At 35.4% G+C, this 18,087-nt stretch overlaps 1 protein-coding gene across 1 annotated transcript in view; it reads right to left on the reverse strand.

Moving 5' to 3' along the window:
• The window catches only part of LOC106458171 (hillarin-like), a 23,096-nt gene that overhangs the window by 2,524 nt on the left and 2,485 nt on the right, over nucleotides 1-18,087 (reverse strand). The window contains exons 2-6 of the mRNA XM_013917640.2: nucleotides 15,353-15,469; nucleotides 10,608-10,892; nucleotides 9,137-9,292; nucleotides 8,777-8,859; nucleotides 2,284-2,427 (exon numbers count right to left, since the gene is read on the reverse strand). Coding sequence (XP_013773094.1) covers nucleotides 2,284-2,427; nucleotides 8,777-8,859; nucleotides 9,137-9,292; nucleotides 10,608-10,892; nucleotides 15,353-15,469 — 785 coding nt within the window. The remainder of the gene's footprint in view (nucleotides 1-2,283; nucleotides 2,428-8,776; nucleotides 8,860-9,136; nucleotides 9,293-10,607; nucleotides 10,893-15,352; nucleotides 15,470-18,087) is intronic.

Consider the following 18,087-nt stretch of genomic DNA (forward strand, 5'->3'; position numbering starts at 1 on the left):
TGATAAATAAATCTATACACTAAATACGCGTCTCAGCCATTATTAGTTATCTCTTCTGTTAGTAATAATGTTACCAGTTATCTATCATTCTCTTTTGGTAAAACTTTTACCAGTTATCTCTCATCAGTTGGTAACAATGTTACCAGTTATCTCTCATCAGTTGGTAACAATGTTACCAGTTATCTCTCATCAGTTGGTAACAATGTTACCAGTTATCTCTCCTCAGTTGGTAACAATTTTACCAGGTCTCTGTCGTTTTTTTGGGTAAAACTTTTACCATTTCTCTGTCCTCATTTGCTAAAGCTTTTACCAATTACCTATCCTCAGTTGGTAACAAGTTGACCAGTTATCTGACCTTAGTTGGTAAAACTTTTACCAACCGAGGAAGCTTCGAATAAAAAGTGAAGGATCAGTGATAAAGGATTTCTTTCAATTGCACGAAAGAAGTTAAAGTACGTTCAGAAGTTTGTTTCTTTGTTGTCGCTTTATCACAGTGTTTATATTCACCTGCAAGTATTAAAATAAATTAATCGTGGAACAGAACAAATACTTAATAATTAATTTGTCACTTGCGTAAACTTCGCAATCTTACGAAGAAGATATCTAATACGAACAATTGGGAATTTAAAAAGTTATCAAAAAAACCTAAACAGTCCTTATGTACATTAGGACTGTTAGGTGGAGAGATAATGATTTAAATATAAAGTTCTTTCACGAAATTTAAAACCATATTTCTCTAAGGGAAAATCTGCAATTTTCACGTATTTGTACTAAATTAGTGAAAGTATATAACAGGAAGGAAATGTATAGGTAAACCAGCAGTGGAAAGTTGTTTTCTTTCATATCTTTCGCCAAAAGATGGATTTTACTCGCCTTATAGTGAACTCCAAGCAGAATTAAACTAAAAATAATCTAAGCCTGAATTATTTACTACTTCAAATCTTAATGGAGTATCTTCACTTCAGCTTTTATCTGTACTTGAAATATAATTGTTTCTTACCTAACACTGAGTTTATTTTCGAGTTTATGGTTTTCTCCAACATCGATTTGTGTATTAGAACTAACTGTTTGGTATAATGTGTTAGTTTTCTATAGAAAATAACTGTTTTTACTTAATATTGATTCAATATTGAGCCTAACTGTTTAACAATGGTTCTGCATTGGAACTAATTATTTTGTATGAAGTGTTTATTTTGTATAGAAACTAATCGTTTTTATCTGTCATTGACTCAATATTGAGTCTAATTCTTTAGCAATGATCCTGTATTGAAACTAAGTGTTTCGTTTAAATTGTTAAGTTCTTTTTTTCCCTAAACATTGATTCGTTATTGAGTGTAATTATTTAACAATGATTCTGTGGAACTAATTGTATGGTATAAAGTGTTCATTTTGTATAGAAACTAATTGTTTATACCTAACATTAATTCTGTATTGGGCTAAATTATTTATTATTAAACAATGCTTCTATATTGGGACTAATTGTTTTATAAACAGTATACATTCAGATGTCTAAACCGTAACTTTAAAGTATATATTATACTGCATATATATAAGTATTGCTAAACAGAATATTTTGTTTCTCATTGTCCAACCAAAACTGACGAATTCTGGTATTGAACGAAAGGCATTTTTGGCAGGGACTTATGGGAAACAAAGGATAAATCTCAAATACGAAATGAACAAATTAAGAGGAATCTGGAGGGTAGAAGTATCTGCAGGTAACGAGATTTGTTATCACAAATATCATTATTTTTTGAGCTAATTATATATTACCAAGAATTATGTATGCATTGGAATTAACTGTTTCTTACACAATAATGATTTTGTATTCGAACTAATTGTTACTTACCCAATGGCGAGTTTGTAGAGAACTAATTGTTGCTTACCCAATGGCGAGTTTGTAGAGAACTAATTGTTGCTTACCCAATGGCGAGTTTGTAGAGAACTAATTGTTGCTTACCCAATGGCGAGTTTGTAGAGAACTAATTGTTGCTTACCTATTGTTGATTTTGTGCTAGTAATAATTCTATTTGTATCTTAAAATATATTTTGTATTGAATCTAACTGAACGAAATAAGGACGATCGTGAAATATTTGGGAACATTAATTTTCGAAGAAACGTTAAACTAGTTTTTACATTACCTGTGAAGATTTTTCAGAAGTGAAATTTATATAATTGTCAAGGATGCACAGCGAAATGAAATAAATCAAAGATTGTGATAAGTTTAAAATGAATCAAATGTTGTGATAAGCTTATGACTCAAAATTATATCTGCTACATACCTACACAGTCGTTTGAAAAGCACATGGTAACTCTCTGTTCCATGCTTGATTCCCCGCAAGAGGGCCATCGGTGTATCAGCATGTATGTCATCGTCGAATTTCATGGTGTTCAAATTCTTTACAGTAATCCATCGGAATATAACCCTGTAAATATTTCAAATCTGTTATAGTGTGAAACTACAAGTAGCCTATATTACAGATTATGATAACCAACGAGTATGTCTGATTACTGGTGTTCAAATTCTTTACAGTAATCCATCGGAATATAACCCTGTAAATATTTCAAATCTGTTATAGCGTGAAACTACAAGTAGCCTATATTACAGTTTATGATAACCAACGAGTATGTCTGATTACTGGTGTTCAAATTATTTACAGTAATCCATCGGAATATAACCATGTAAATATTTCAAATCTGTGATAACGTGAAACTACTAGTAGCATATATTACAGTTTATGATAACCAACGAGTATGTCTGATTACTGGTGTTCAAATTCTTTACAGTAATCCATCGGAATATAACCCTGTAAATATTTCAACTCTGTGATAGCGTGAAACTACAAGTAGCCTATATTACAGTTTATGATAACCAACGAGCATGTCTGATTAGTGATTAACATAATAACCTGCACAAGCCCGAAGATTAGTCAAGATTACTTCAGTTGATTTACAGATTAAGAATAATAGTGATCCTGCAATTGATGAAACTACTCATTAAAAGCAGATTCTTTTGAGTTGATGCTTTCATTGTCTTGAATGTCCTTAAGTGTTATGTCCTTAAGTGTTATCATATGATACATTGCTTGTCTTGAATGTTCATAGATGTTATCATATGATACATTGCTTGTCTTGAATGTCCTTAAGTGTTATGATATGATACATTGTTTGTCTTGAATGTCCTTAAGTAGAATGTCCTTAAGTGTTATGATATGATACATTGCTTGTCTTGAATGTCCTTAGTGTTATCATATGATACATTGCTTGTCTTGAATGCCCTTAGATGTTATCATATGATACATTGCTTGTCTTGAATGCCCTTAGATGTTATCATATGATACATTGCTTGTCTTGAATGCCCTTAGATGTTATCATATGATACATTGCTTTTGTTCTTTGGTTATTTCTAATTTGATTGTGTTGAACACTCCCAAAAAATATTGGTTGGTGTTACTCTGTTTTCAGGTAATCCTGAACAACTCTGCTCTTCGGCAGAATTAGCAAGGTACTAATATTTCCCTAAGTGCCAAGGTACTCCTTCGTTCGTAGCCTTCATCTTCGAAGTTGAAGACGAGGGCAAGTAACTTGCAACTCTAACGTAACTCGGGTTTTAATAATATATTTATCATCATAATATACCATTATATTGTACCATACGAAATCCTCTAATCCGGGCACTTTCGAAAGGTGGGCCTTTCTTCATCAAAGTCAAACTGGGAATCCTTTTCATTTCACTTCTGATGAAGAAACGTCCTCTCTTTGAAATCGCTTGGGTTATAGAGTTTTGTATTTTTTGTTTTTAATTGATTTTTTGAACCTACGTGTTTTCCTAGCATCGTGATTATATCGTATCATAACATATTTGTCACCATACTGTATCATTCGGGCTGAAAATGATTTTAATTATTTTAACATTATTATTATTAAATACTTGGTCAGCGATGAAGTGCTTATAGCCTAGTCATGATTTTCAGAAAATAAAAACAACAAGGGTAATTTTGGGATAAAAGTTGGTAACATGAATATGGGCCTGCTGAATCCGAAAACGTTTGTGACCAAGATTACTTTTTAGTTATTATACTTCTATTTTGTAAAATCAAAAGGGCGGCCAATTAGCAGTTTTACGCCTTTTTTATGCATTTGATTAAATGTGTATCTTATACATTTAAACCAAAGTTTAAAATGTTTTGGTCTGTTTTCTTACGTTGTTGGTTTGTTTGAAGTTAAGCACAAAGCTACACAGTTGGCTATCTGTGCTCTGCCCACCACGGGGATCGAAACCCAGTTTCTAGCGTTGTAAGTCAGCAGACATTCCGCTGTGCCACTAGGGGGCGCGTTGTTAGTATTTGGGCAATCATTGATACGTACGAATAAAATCAGAGATTAACAATAGCTACATTTTTTTAAACGCACTATAAGTGATATTAGTTGAACGATATGATATCACAGTTTGCACTTATTATATTTTTCACATTCTGAAAAAATAAAATCCCCGTACATTAACGTTACCCATACTAAAGAAATGGCAAAAAGTAATTACAAGTAACTCAAATTATTTGTCGAAGCTGAACGTATGAAGATTGTTAAACCTTTGTCCTGTTTATTTTACAAATCATATCTGTATCTCGTGCATAACTTTGGCGCTTCATATTTAATGATAGGATGCTCCTGAAAAAAAAATATAGATGTTTTATGACCCTCATTGCCCCATAATATGAAACTAATGTGTTATCATCAGTATTTCTGTATACGCTAATGCATGTTATAAAATAGAATAATTATAGTTGTCTAGTGGCTGTTTGTAGGGTACATACCCTAGTATTCTGTAGATGTAACACTGTTTACATTTACAAGAATTTTACCAGGACAAAGCAGCCGACTGCATAAAAAGAAAGACATAAAACTGCTACTGAGGGGTATTTGTTGTTTTTTCTCTTTGCAAACTAGAAGCCAGTGAACTCAAAATTGAGCTTGGTAAACAATCAAGCTGTGTCCAAATTTCTGTTTCTAATTCTTACCTCAAAATTCCTCTTGAGTTTTATCCACGCACCTTTTTCAATAGATCCGTGTAGCATATGTATAAATATCGGCTATGAATCAAATAGCTTGTTTGTTATGGATTTCGTGCAAAGCTACACGAGGGCTATCTGCGCTAGCCGTCCCTAATTTAGCAGTGAAAGACTAGAGGGAAGGCAGCTAGTCATCACCATCCACCGCTATCTCTTGGGCTACTCTTTTACCAACGAATAGTGGGATTGGCCGTCTCATTATAACGCCCTCACGGAGAGCATGTTTGATGGGACGGGGATTCGAACCCACGACCCTCAGATTGCGAGTCGAGTGCCCTAACCACTGGGCCATGCCGGGCCTGTTAAACTGTAGATAAATAGATCTAACATAAAAAACCCAATTAACTAATACTAATAACGCCCTCACGGCTGAAAGGGCGAGAATGTCTGGTGTGACGAGGATTCGAACCCGCTACCCACAGATCGAGTGCCCTAACCACTCGACCATGCCGGGCCGGAATCAAATAGAAATCTAACACAACGACTTATACCCATTCTCATTGAGGCCGATCGTAGCCTAGCGGTCAGAGTGTCTGGATTGTGAATCCCTTGATGCCAAATCGATCTCTGCATTTTTGGGGCGTGAATGTGCTATAAAAGTGACAGTTAAACCCCACTATTCCCGTTCCCCCACATACGCATATAACTGTTTTGGCGTTGGATTTATGTATCCCTACCGCCCTGAAGGACCATAAGTCCGATATCGGCCGTTTGTTAGATGAGAACTCAGTCAGAAAACAAGTCATCTAGTGTGAAACCACTTGAAGCCCTAAAACCATGAATTCAGTGTTCGAAATGTTGCCCCTACCACAACCTCGAGCGGGGCTAAGGGGAACAGTAGTTTCCGGGCGCCTCGGTTGTCTTCCGAGTAAAACCTCGGAAGACCTCAAATCGAAATTCTTGCCAGTAGATGGATAGATTATTCAGTCAGACAAGATCAGTCCACGAGTTACAACGGGTACTGTTGACTAGTTGCCTTCGAGCAGTCCACGAGTTACAACGGGTACTGTTGACTAGTTGCCTTCGAGCAGTCCACGAGTTACAACGGGTACTGTTGACTAGTTGCCTTCGAGCAGTCCACGAGTTACAACGGGTACTGTTGACTAGTTGCCTTCGAGCAGTCCACGAGTTGCAACGGGTACTGTTGACTAGTTGCCTTCCTTCTAGTCTATAAACTTTTTATTCCACCTCATATTCATCGATCCAAGTTCATCATCTTTTCTTTTCTAACGTTTTGACAATTGAAATTTTAGTGGTAGTTCGCTTATCTTAGCTTTCTTAGCTTAATTGCAAGAAATTCTAGTGTGTTTGTTGAAAAATAGGGTTTATTTTTTGTTTGTTATTAAGCTACCTAAAGGGTTATCTGTGCTCTGCCCAGTTTCTAGTAGTATAGTTGTTTGTAGTACAAGTCCGCAGACATACCATTGTGCCACTAGGGTGCTGAAAATTAGGGAACAGCTATGCACCGATAGTTTTTTTTGTGAAGCTTTGCTCGATAAATTCTAAAAAAATCCCACTGTTATTTCAATTTTTTTGTATAATATCTTAAAATATCCACTAAGATTCTCAAAATATAAACTGTTCTGAATTTTAATTCCTTAGCCGAATGTGCACAGACTCGGTCTATCGACTATAATTCCGAATTTACGACGTATATCTAAACGAAATGTGACAAGGTTTTAGTATAATGTACGAGTCTGTTGTGCACAAAAAATTAGATGAGTTAAAAAAAGGTATCTGTATTCACAATATGTCTGTGAATTGATGACGTCAGTCTGATTCAGACTCTGATAAGTCGGAGTACAAGATGATGTTCGTGTGAAGAACAAAATACTTTTACTCATCATACAGTTTTTATATTGCAGTTGCATAACCTCTAGGACCTCCAAAGTGTATATCTAGTTTTTTTCAGTATTCCTATGTATTGTACCAGGTATAATCTTCTATACCACGAGTCCCCCCATTGGGACAGGTGGTAAGTCTCTCCAGATTTACAACGCTAAAATCAGGGGTTCGATTCCTCCTCGGTGGAAACAGTAGATAGCCCGGTGTGGCTTTGCTATAATAAAAACACAAACTATCGCTATATCAGTAATATTGAGTGAAATGAAAAGTTAATAACTCTGACTTCAAAAACATAAATGCGATGTTTAATGGTGCTCTATAGAAGGTCGTGGCTTGCTCACTTTCATCCTAATTTGATTTCGGCTTGTCTGAGGAAAAAACTAGCAAATATGATACTTTTCCTATGTTAAAGGCCTACTAATAGATGAATTCTGAAAAGATTATGAAAAAACTATGCAATATTCCTTAGTTTCATGTATTCGTTAGGGCGCTCGACTCGCAATCTGAGGGTCGCGGGTTCAAATCCCCCTCCCACCAAACATACTAGCCCTTTCAGCTATGGGGGCATTATAATGTGACGGTCAATCCCACTATTCGCCCAAGAGTTGGCGGTGGGTGGTGATGACTAGCTGCCTTCCCTCTAGTCTTTCACTCCTGAATTAGGGACGACTAGCGCAGACAGCCCTCGTGTAGTTTTGCGCGAAATTAAAAAACAAACAAACAAAGAAAGTATGTATTGATAAACGTAGGCGATAATATTCTGATCACGATCAGTTCTTTTGAAAGTATTGTCATTTAACTGATCTGATATTTTCGTGTGTGTGTGTATTTGACACGTTAAAATAATCCTACCGAGAGAGAGAGAGGAAGAAAAAAGATTAAAGGAGCCTAAAACAAATATTTCGACACAGATTGGTTTCTTGTAGGGATTCTCTTGTAAATCTTATTTTTGTCTCAATGAAAGAGAAACTGATTAATAAAAGTCATTAAACAATAAATGTCAGTGGCGCCTCTACGCATTTTTCACAAAAGCTACAACAACAAGTGTCAATTGTATTATCGCCTGAAGATTTGTTACGTTTTTAGTTCCTGTGTTATAACACAATACCGCGAAATATTGGATTGAAAAAAAAAGAGGCATCGCATAACACATTGGAAGGAAATGAAAAAGGTGATTAAAAAAGTATCGATAACGGGTAACGAACAAGGTAGTGTTACACAAACAATTTCTAATTAGTTTATTTTTGAAAAAGCGTTAAATATCAACAACTCTTTTTCTACCAGTAATCAAAGTAATATATATATATCACTAAAAACCATTTGTAAAACCATTAATTCAATCTCGGACGAAGATTGAGGAAATATATAGTCAAGTTTGAATAAAATCATTTTTACACAGTTGTTTCAAAATGTTCTTAAGGTAACCATTTAAAATGTTTTTGAAACGCTCTTACTGACAGTGTTTTTAAAATATTGCCATGTGATGTCCGTAAAAAAATAACGTATTTATAAGTGCAGCTAATACTAAGGGTCAGACATGACCCGGTTGTTAGGACGCTCGTCTAGCAATCTGCGGGTCGGGGATTCTACTCCCATCAACGAACATGCTTACCCTTTCAGCCGTTATAATGTGGCAGTCAACACCTCTGTTCGTTGATAAAAGAGTAGCCTAAGAGTTGGCAGTGGGTGGTGTTCTCTCTAGTCTATCACTTCAAAATTAGAAACAGCCAAAGCAGAGAGTATTTGAGTAGCTTTGCGAGAAATGTTAATAAAAATAAAGAAAGCTAGTACCCTGTTTACTCAGGGGTAAACTTGAGAGCCTAGAACACTTAACAACAACAAAAACAAAAAACAAAGGTACCTAGCTTTATCTACGTCGGTGACGCATTGGCTAATTAGCAATCTCACCAACTCTGTGAACGTCACCTGATCTTCTTCTGCTACCTACAGATCAAAACGATTGAGATAAGCTTTCGGGTTAGTAATAAACAAAAAACAGAAGTTTAGTTTAATTAAACCACTGATCAATCCATTATATTTACTGTAATTGTACATTCTATAGGATTTTACAATCTAAAGTTTATTGTAGATCAAATGAACAAAGTCATTACATTTGTGTATGATAGTTTTTAAGTACAAAACAATTTTTTTATGTGTGAACATTCGCACCTACCTCTCACGATAAACAGTAAATTACAATAAGGCTAGACAAAATACACACGTTTATCGCGACTTGATCCAACTCAGCGAAGATCACTGGATCACTGTAGATATCAAACTTCGACAGTTGAGGGGGAGTCGGTGGAGGAGGGTGTGTGGGATATGAAGACATCTCCTCCGTGACGTAGCTCTCTCTTTCCGAGTAATGATTATCCCTCTGAGGATTAGGAAAACAAAGGTGTGACAATGTCAGCAAAATTATATATTTTTTATAACTATATTATATTAGCTAAGAATCTCTCTGAAAAAAAAATAGTAGTTTTAAACTGAATTTGTTAGCAGTCGATTTAACGTATTTTCTTCAAGTCATGTAAAAAAAACGATTGCTGATAACAAATACACCAATTGTGATGGAACCGAACAGAGATTGTTTGTTTGTTTGTTATGGATTTCGCGCAAAGCTACACAAAGGCTATTTGCGCTAGCCGTCCCTAACTTAGCAGTGTAAGACTAGAGGGAAGGCAGCTAGTCATCACCACCCACCGCCAACTCTTGGGCTACTCTTTTACCAACGAATAGTGGGATTGACCGTCACATTATAACGCCCCCACGGCTGAAAGGGCGAGCATGTTTTGTGTGATGGGGATTCGAACCCGCTACCCACAGATTGTGAGTCGAGCACCCTAACCACCTGGCCATGCTGGGCCCCGAACAGAGATAAACTAACATGGTCAGTAAATATTACAAGAGAGTATTAGAATTTAGTTTGTTTGTTTGTTTGAAGTTGAGCACAAAGCTACACAATGGGTTACCTGTGCTCTGCCCACTACGGGTATCGAAACCCGGTTTCTAGCGTTGTAAGTCCGCAGACATACAGCTCTGCCACTGGGGGGGGGGGGCTTCAGAATTTGTAAAAGAATTTCGTGATCGTATAAAATAACAGGGATCAAACCCTCAAAGTACAAAAACTGTAAATTGTTATTAATATATGTAATTATTATTGGGCATTTCTCTGGTCGAATGTAAACAAATTATTATATCTTTTAAGTTTTGCAATGTATTTTTTCTTACATACGTAACACTTCTTTTGCGTACTTACCAACACTTAATCTGATTATGGTTTTGTTTGTTTGGGTGTGAACGTTGTGTGATTTTCTTCAAACTGTAGCTGTTTATTATCTCAACCAAACTATTTCTCAAAAATATTTCTGACAAACTAGCTTTATGTGTTTTTTTGTGCATGATTGAATGTTAAAAAAGTCCTATTTTTTTATTAAACACTTTTGTGGATAGTGCATAACATTAGCAATATATTATAAAGTTTAACAATGATTTGTATAATGAATAATAATAAGGTATTTTTACAAATAAAAATATAACGTTGAAGTAGTAAGATAACACTAAGATAGTATTTGAAAAGTTAATAGTTAAGTGAATTAAAAATAACACTGAGATATAGAATTAAAAAAGAGGAATTCGTGAATCTATAAATACTGTTTTTTATAATTATTTTTATATTTAAACAATCACACCCTTTCCAGTTCGACTCTCTTTTGGTTGATAAGATTTATCATTTCTTTGCTGTGCTTGTCCACCAGATCCGCAGTAGCCGCACGTTCCTGTTCAAGAAGTTTCTTTGTCATGGATTCTTTTCTCTTGTCAAGTTTTAATGTCATGTTTTTCTCCAAGTTTCTCTTTTCCTTCTGCTGCTTTAAATTCAAAGTTTTTTCCTCTTCGGTCGAAATCTTCTTCTTTTTGGTTCTCAATTCATCTTGGAACCGACTAGTCAGTATTTCCAACTCTTTTTCCCATTCTTGCTGGTAAATGAATAGGAAGAAATAAACAAATTAGACTAACTTATCACTGCGTATTATTTATACTATTGATAAATAATCTTGTTTTTTTTTCTTCTGTTTTGGGAGGTTACGTTTGTTTGTTTGTAGTTAAGCACAAAGCTACACAAAGGGCTATCTGTGCTCTGCCCACCACGGGTATCGAAACCCGGTTTCCAGGGTTGTAAGTCCGCAGACATACCGCTGTGCCACTAGGGGGCGGGAGGTTACCTGTTCCATATATTTGCGCAAAGCTATTTAAGGGCTGTCTGCGCTAGCCATCCCTAATTTTGATTTCATAGACAAGAGGGAAGATACGCTATTCAATAGCATCCACTAACAATATTTGTGCTACTCTTGTCTGACCAAATAGTGAAATATGAGCTTCACATTTATAACGCATCCACGGCCCCAGAGAGCGGAGCGCGTTTTTTTTTTCTGCAGTAACAAGACGTGCAGGATGAACCTGCAGATCCATTAGCTCGACACACAAACCACTGGGCCATGGTCAGCCCACTAAAAGAAAGAATTAAGATTTCCAAGGCCAGAAAGTGGCTTATGAGTAATTAGTGCGTTTTATTTATAGAACATCGATTCTAATTAGAGATAACTTTCTGACAAGGTCAGAAAAGTACTTTGAAGAACTGAAACTAAATAAAAGCGAGATATATAATTAATAAAATACTGAAACCGTTTCCTTCGTACAAGAAACGTACTTCAATCCTACAATGAAAACTACATGATCCATGGAAAGTGTCACTTCCCTTCTCCCTAAAATAATACAGGGAAATGTTGGATGATATAATGAAGATTATAACAGAAGATTCCATTTCGCGCTTAAATAAAATAACAAGTAAGGTACTGCTTGGGACTAGAAGAATATTACAATTGTCAACGACAGATTGTCATCTTGCACATTTAGAATATTTTAATGGATGAAGTCATGCACAAACACTTGGCATGGTTTCACTCGACTCCAACCTTGTGATATGAAGGTTCTAAATGAACCGTATAATGCGGTATAATGATGTGTATAAGGAGGTCACGTGTAATATAGTATTAATTCATTCACGAAATCATTCTCAGACTTTGAACGGTATATAGCATCAAATGAATCCTCGATTGTCCAAAATGTTTAAATATTTGATGGGTTCTCCTAAACAATACCCTAGGTAGCATTTGGACAACAAGGGATCACTTGGTTCTTCAAGACTAATCCTTTCACAAATACCCCTGACAAAAGTAAAAATTTAAACCCATCCTTTATTTTCAGAAAAACAATAATTTCCCTCTTAAGTTCTCGTAAAGTGCCGGCCTCCACTATTGCTGACGGCAACTCATGCCATAAGCCAATCATCCAGTTATAAAACTGTCTTAACCGGATCCTAACCTGTTTTTCCAAATCTTAAATTATATATGGCAAGTAAATCAAAGACCTTTATCTTATTGATCCCCCCAAATAATCTTGTAAAGCTTAAATTATATATGGCAAGTAAATCAAAGACCTTTATCTTATTGATCCCCCCAAATAATCTTGTAAAGCTTAAATTATATATGGCAAGTAAATCAAAGACCTTTATCTTATTGATCCCCCAGATATTCTCTTCAGTGCAAATATCTCTCACCCTTCCTTTCTCTAGAGAAATAAGCTAATAAATATTAATCTATTCCTGTAAGATAATCCTTCAATCCCCGAAATCATCCTAGTAGCCCCCTCTTAACCATTTACAGTAATCCAATATCCTTTCTTAGATAAGGGCCTTCCAGTGGAAAGTCTGAAGTCTTATAACGCTAAAAACCAAGTTTCGAGACTCGTGATAAGCACAGCACAGATAGCCTATTCTACTGCTATTTATTAATATTCTACTACTTAGCTGCTTAAATGGAACTTATATCTGAAATATAAATCACCCTTACCTAGAAAACTATCCTACAAGTTCAACTACTCCATCTGTTGCTCTAAGTATATCCCTGGTAATCTTTCAAGCTTTAGATTCTGCTAAATAAGTCATTCCTACATCTAGCCCAAGGGAGCACCCCAGAAAGGGCCATTGTCTATCCATATTTCTAAACCTCTGAAGGAGTTCTTTATACTTTTTAAAACAGCTTTTCTGGTTTACTATTTGCTTTTGCACGCCTTAGAGAATGGAGAATGTTCCTTGGTACTAACAAGTAGATTTTTAACATTCTCTATAATGTCGTGGCATTCAAATTCTAGTCCTCATCTTTCTTCGGTTCCCATTACATATAACTTTATTAGTATACCTAATAAGAGAGTGTCCAACTATGTAAGCCTCTTAATCATTCCATTCCTCATTGCCATCAATCAACGGTTTAAAAATTTTAAAGACTGGCACCTGAATGCTACCTGAGATTGCCTCTATAGCACTCACATTTTACCTCTCTGCTCTCTTGTAAATCTATTACTCTCATTCTCACCTACTCCCAAAGCAATATTCATTCTAACTCTATCTGTTTTTGTCTCACTACTTCTTTGATTTCTGCTCCTAGTGTGCTACAGAGGGTTGAGTACATTAAACTAAAACGATTGTGGAGCCACACCACGTCATTACAGTCTACGTCATCACGTCCGATCGTTCTTTATCTGACGACCGTGCATGTTGACCACAGCTCTGTAGCGTAGTTTCCATAGCAAAAGACTCTGTCATAAGACTGTCAAATCCAAAGAATACTATTCCTATTTGCAGGTTTTCCATAATCTATCTAGTATACGAGGATGACGGCTCCCAGTACCCCATTTCACCAGTCCAATAACATAGAATTTCATAGGCTCTGCATCCAGCGACTTAACCGACATGTCTCCGTATGGAATAGTATGAATACCCGTTTCATTCTCCGGCTGCTTCAGGTGTGCAACGGTTAAACAGAAGGTATGGTTAGAAACATTGTCTTGGTGAACTTATATTCTGTTGGCCTCGTTTCCAGACGGAGATATTCTTGATTATATTGTGTACTGTTGCCTAGGGCACGTGGACAGCTTTTAACACCGACCTAAGTGTTCGTCGATTTTCACCTATTAAGAAACACCACAACTGATTGATCGTGGCTGGGGTACGACCTGTTGCAGGTCTCTTTCTTGGTGGCCCTTGGGACCCGACTTGATCCATATTCCTTTTATTTCCAATGTCATTAAGTACAAAAGATATTTCCATTTAAGAAATTGTAAACTATTTATCTGGTCATATCCTTATGACCTGAGTGTATGAATATTTTGCGCCGGCAAGGGCTATGGCATACCATTCCTAAAAGCGATAAATTTTCTGTGACTTCACGCTAATTACCAAATGCCAAAAAATATCAAATTGTAATTTTCATACATTCTGTTCCACCACGATTATATATCGGCTGTGGTTGTCACGCGACTTGTTTTTGATTTATAAAATCGTTTTGATATAACATACTCAAATCTCTGTGTTTCCCTTTCTTAAAGCACAATCTTCCCTAAACGTATCTCTTATTACCAAATAATAAATATATGTACGTGTAGTATATTGTATCTTTCTGAACCTCCTGACAGTCGCATTCCAGTCCACAATTCCCAAACATAACTTAATCTTGTCAGCTATTGCACTCTATAAATTCTACTATACTCATTCCTAAACTACCTCTAACCATGATGAGGTTTTGATACCAGTTATTACTCTTCTCTTGTACCAGTCTACGCATCTAATGTATACTTAATTTTAACTAGAATTAAGTTTATTTCACCGCTTATTAAATTCTCAGCACCAAACAAATAATAATAATAATTGTTTGTTTGTTTTTAATTATGCACAAAGCTACACAAGGGCTATCTGTGCTCTGCCGACCACGGATATCGAAACCCGGTTTCTAGCGTTGTAAGTCCGCAGACATGCCGCTGTGCCACTGGGGGGCAATAATAATAATAGAAACTATAATTTAAACTCTTAAGTTAAATAAATTGTTCTTCTTACTTAACTAACACTAGTGCTAATTACATATTCCAATCTAATATTTTATTTAATACCTTTACTACCCTGTGCTAGTAGTACTACTAACAAACAAAATTACAAATTAAGTACATTAAGTACTTAAAAACAAATTACAAACAAAACCAAATTAGCCCTAACGATCTAGTATTAAGACTATTGTCGTAACTTTAGGCTTGGCTGTAACTGTAGTAATAAAATTTAAAAGTGTCCACTTCTAACTAATCTAATTAAAATATACTAAAATAAATAATTACAGAATGCTTCAACAATTTTAAAACAATACTTATCATCTTCAGAAGAATCTTATGGTCTACAATAACGAGTATTTCTAATTTCTTTCTCTCCGAGCTCAAAAATATTCTTTCCGTTACTTTCAATATATCCCTCCTTATCTCAGTTTAAAACTATGATGAATTTTCATTATTATTCATTCTTTAAGATTTTCAAAGGTTAACAACTTCTATGACGTACTTGAATTTCGTGATTGATATGTATTTCTTCTTCTGCTCTTTTCTTCGCAAATTGTCGATAGAGGGCGTCTTCTTCAGCTCTGTGTCTCATTTCCAAACCTTTCTGCGTATCCTCGTCCTGCACGTGTAAGAAAAATACACATAAATATAATATTGGTGAATCATTTACAAGACCTTATACAAAATAACTGATCAATGGTTGTGAGAAATCAATAATTTAATCGATGCATACTGATACATGAGCGATTTAAGAAATGTTATTCAAATACGACAAAACAATACACTTCGATGTCACTCTTTCTTTACTTTCTTTACATTCTAGGAAATAAACTTTATGCATAAGAATTGTGATCATTGCAAAGTTTCTCCCACTTTGATTTTTCACTAGGCCTAAATATCTCATATTTTCCAGTACTTGTAAAACAGGTTTGTGGATAGCCTTATCATAATAGTAAATATTCACTATTGAGTAATACATTACATAAAAACAAAGTGGGTAGTTCCGTGTTAAAGAAGCACAATTTCACGCTTATTTACTTTGTTTTACAAACATATGGCTAATTTGATGCAACTCCGTTCAGGCACAATAGTGGGTGATCTAAATTTGACTGTGTTGTCCCACAGACAAAGCCTGACCCAATGTTTATCGTGTCCGAACTGTGAATCAGGGGATTCGTGATTCGCGTCCATTTGCTCCAAAACACAACACTTTTCACTTTGGAGCTGTGGGTGCGCTATAAGAGTGACGGTCAAATTCCGCTATTCAGTCAGACAATGGTAGCATAAGGGTTGGAGGTGGGTGCTGTTGAAGAGCTGTCTTCCGTCTAGTTTATCAGTTCAATATTAAAGACGGATATGCGCAGATAATTCGCGAAAAATCCGAAATAAAGGTGTTTTCTCAGGGGTAACCTACCTGTTATCATGCAGGCGGAAGATTGTGGTAAAGTAGTCGAAAGCTTGTGCAACAAAATAAAAAAAAAGTGAAACATAACCTATAGTATTTTAAATCAAATAAAGCATTATTAATAGCGGGTTATATGCAGGTTTTGTGTCAAGGATAAGACATGGTATTGTTGTATAAGTTGTTTGAAATGTTCATACTTCACGTGGGTGGCGACATATATTTTCATACAGGTTTAGTTTGAGTGTTACGCTATCTCTCCATCTAAAAAATGAAACAAACTAACCGGTTCCGCCTACACGGGTAAACTGCGTCACAGTAGCTTTAAATACGTTGCAAACACTTATTAGCATTCCAAATTGTTGCAATCTGCAGTGAACTCGAGGAACCGCCATCAAATCCTGATTTATTTGCAGTGAATTAACGAATGAATATTATAAATGTATGATTTATCCTTTAAAAATAAAACGTTATTTCACCGATGTAATGTATCTTGTATACACATATATGCGTGTGTATGCATACGAGTTGTCTCTAATAGAGCTTGTGTAAAAGTAATGTATTTTATAGCAAAGCAACGAAGGCTATCTGTCGCCATCTCTGATTTTGAATTACTGACTAAAAGGAAGGCAGTTAGTCAGAAACACACTACCACCCACCATCAACGCGAATGGCACAGTTTAAAGTACGGGGAATATTTTATGGCATTGCAAGGACATAAGCCTAACAAAAGTAACGACGCAGTTTGCTGTACGTCGCATATTACTTGTTAAAAATAAGTGTTACTGAACACAACGAGACTGTTTCAAATAAGTTTTGTTTGTTTGTTGCTGTTGTTTTTGAGGGGGGGGGGGGGAGAGAGGAGAATACGGCTAAACTTATCTTAGAAATAACAAACAGAGAACTTATTAATAAATATGAATGAAATTATTTCCTAATTACTACGCAACTCGCATGTTAGATCAAGGCATGTGACACATGAAATTATATTCATCTTAAAACTTGTAAAAATTTGTTATAGGAATTGGGAATTTTTGTTTAATCGTATGTAACAAAGTAATTTCTAAGGTACTAAGAATCAATATGAACTCCAATCTATCCTCCGATTCACCACTTGTCACTGAGTTATATCAGATAATTCCACCCCTCATATTCTTGAAATCCTATAAAAATATTGGTTTGCTGTGGTAAGTAAAAGACAACTAAAACACCATACATACAAGTAAAGAAAATGGGTAAAAAAGTCACAGTAATATTCAAAATTAAATCAGTTAACGCCATCTGTTAAACAAACAAAATATATTTAGATCTAAATTGATGCGGAGGTTCAAATATTTATATTTAATTTCCCCGATGCATTATATCAACACGAATTCCGACTTTAACTTTTTCTATCTGTTTCAAGTTTCAAAGAAAAAACAAAACAAACAAGACTTCACATTTCTGGGAGAATAGATATCATGCACCGTATAATGTTTTGACCGCTAGGATGAATAGTTTTGTGAACCACTTATTAATCACCACTAAAACCCTTTCACCATCTGATATTAGAGCACTGGTATTGGGCGAAAGGCCACGTCGGCATTGGATATAGCAGATACGGTGTGGTTGACAAATTATTTTAAAATCGTATTTACTGTCACTTATTAATAGTTAGCTATTCATCCTTCATTATAAACTTTAAAAATGTGATTTGGAGGGCTTATCTTTTCACGTTTTTACGTTTTAGTTGTGTTTCCAACCAATATATATATTTTTACTTTTACAGTTTATGTCAGCATAGATCTATTTGCTAGAATATTTTTTCTTCTTTGTTTTCAGTTATTTTTCTAGTT

Source organism: Limulus polyphemus, unplaced genomic scaffold, assembly GCF_000517525.1.
Source record: "Limulus polyphemus unplaced genomic scaffold, Limulus_polyphemus-2.1.2 Scaffold424, whole genome shotgun sequence".
Taxonomy (NCBI): Eukaryota; Metazoa; Arthropoda; class Merostomata; order Xiphosura; family Limulidae; genus Limulus; species Limulus polyphemus.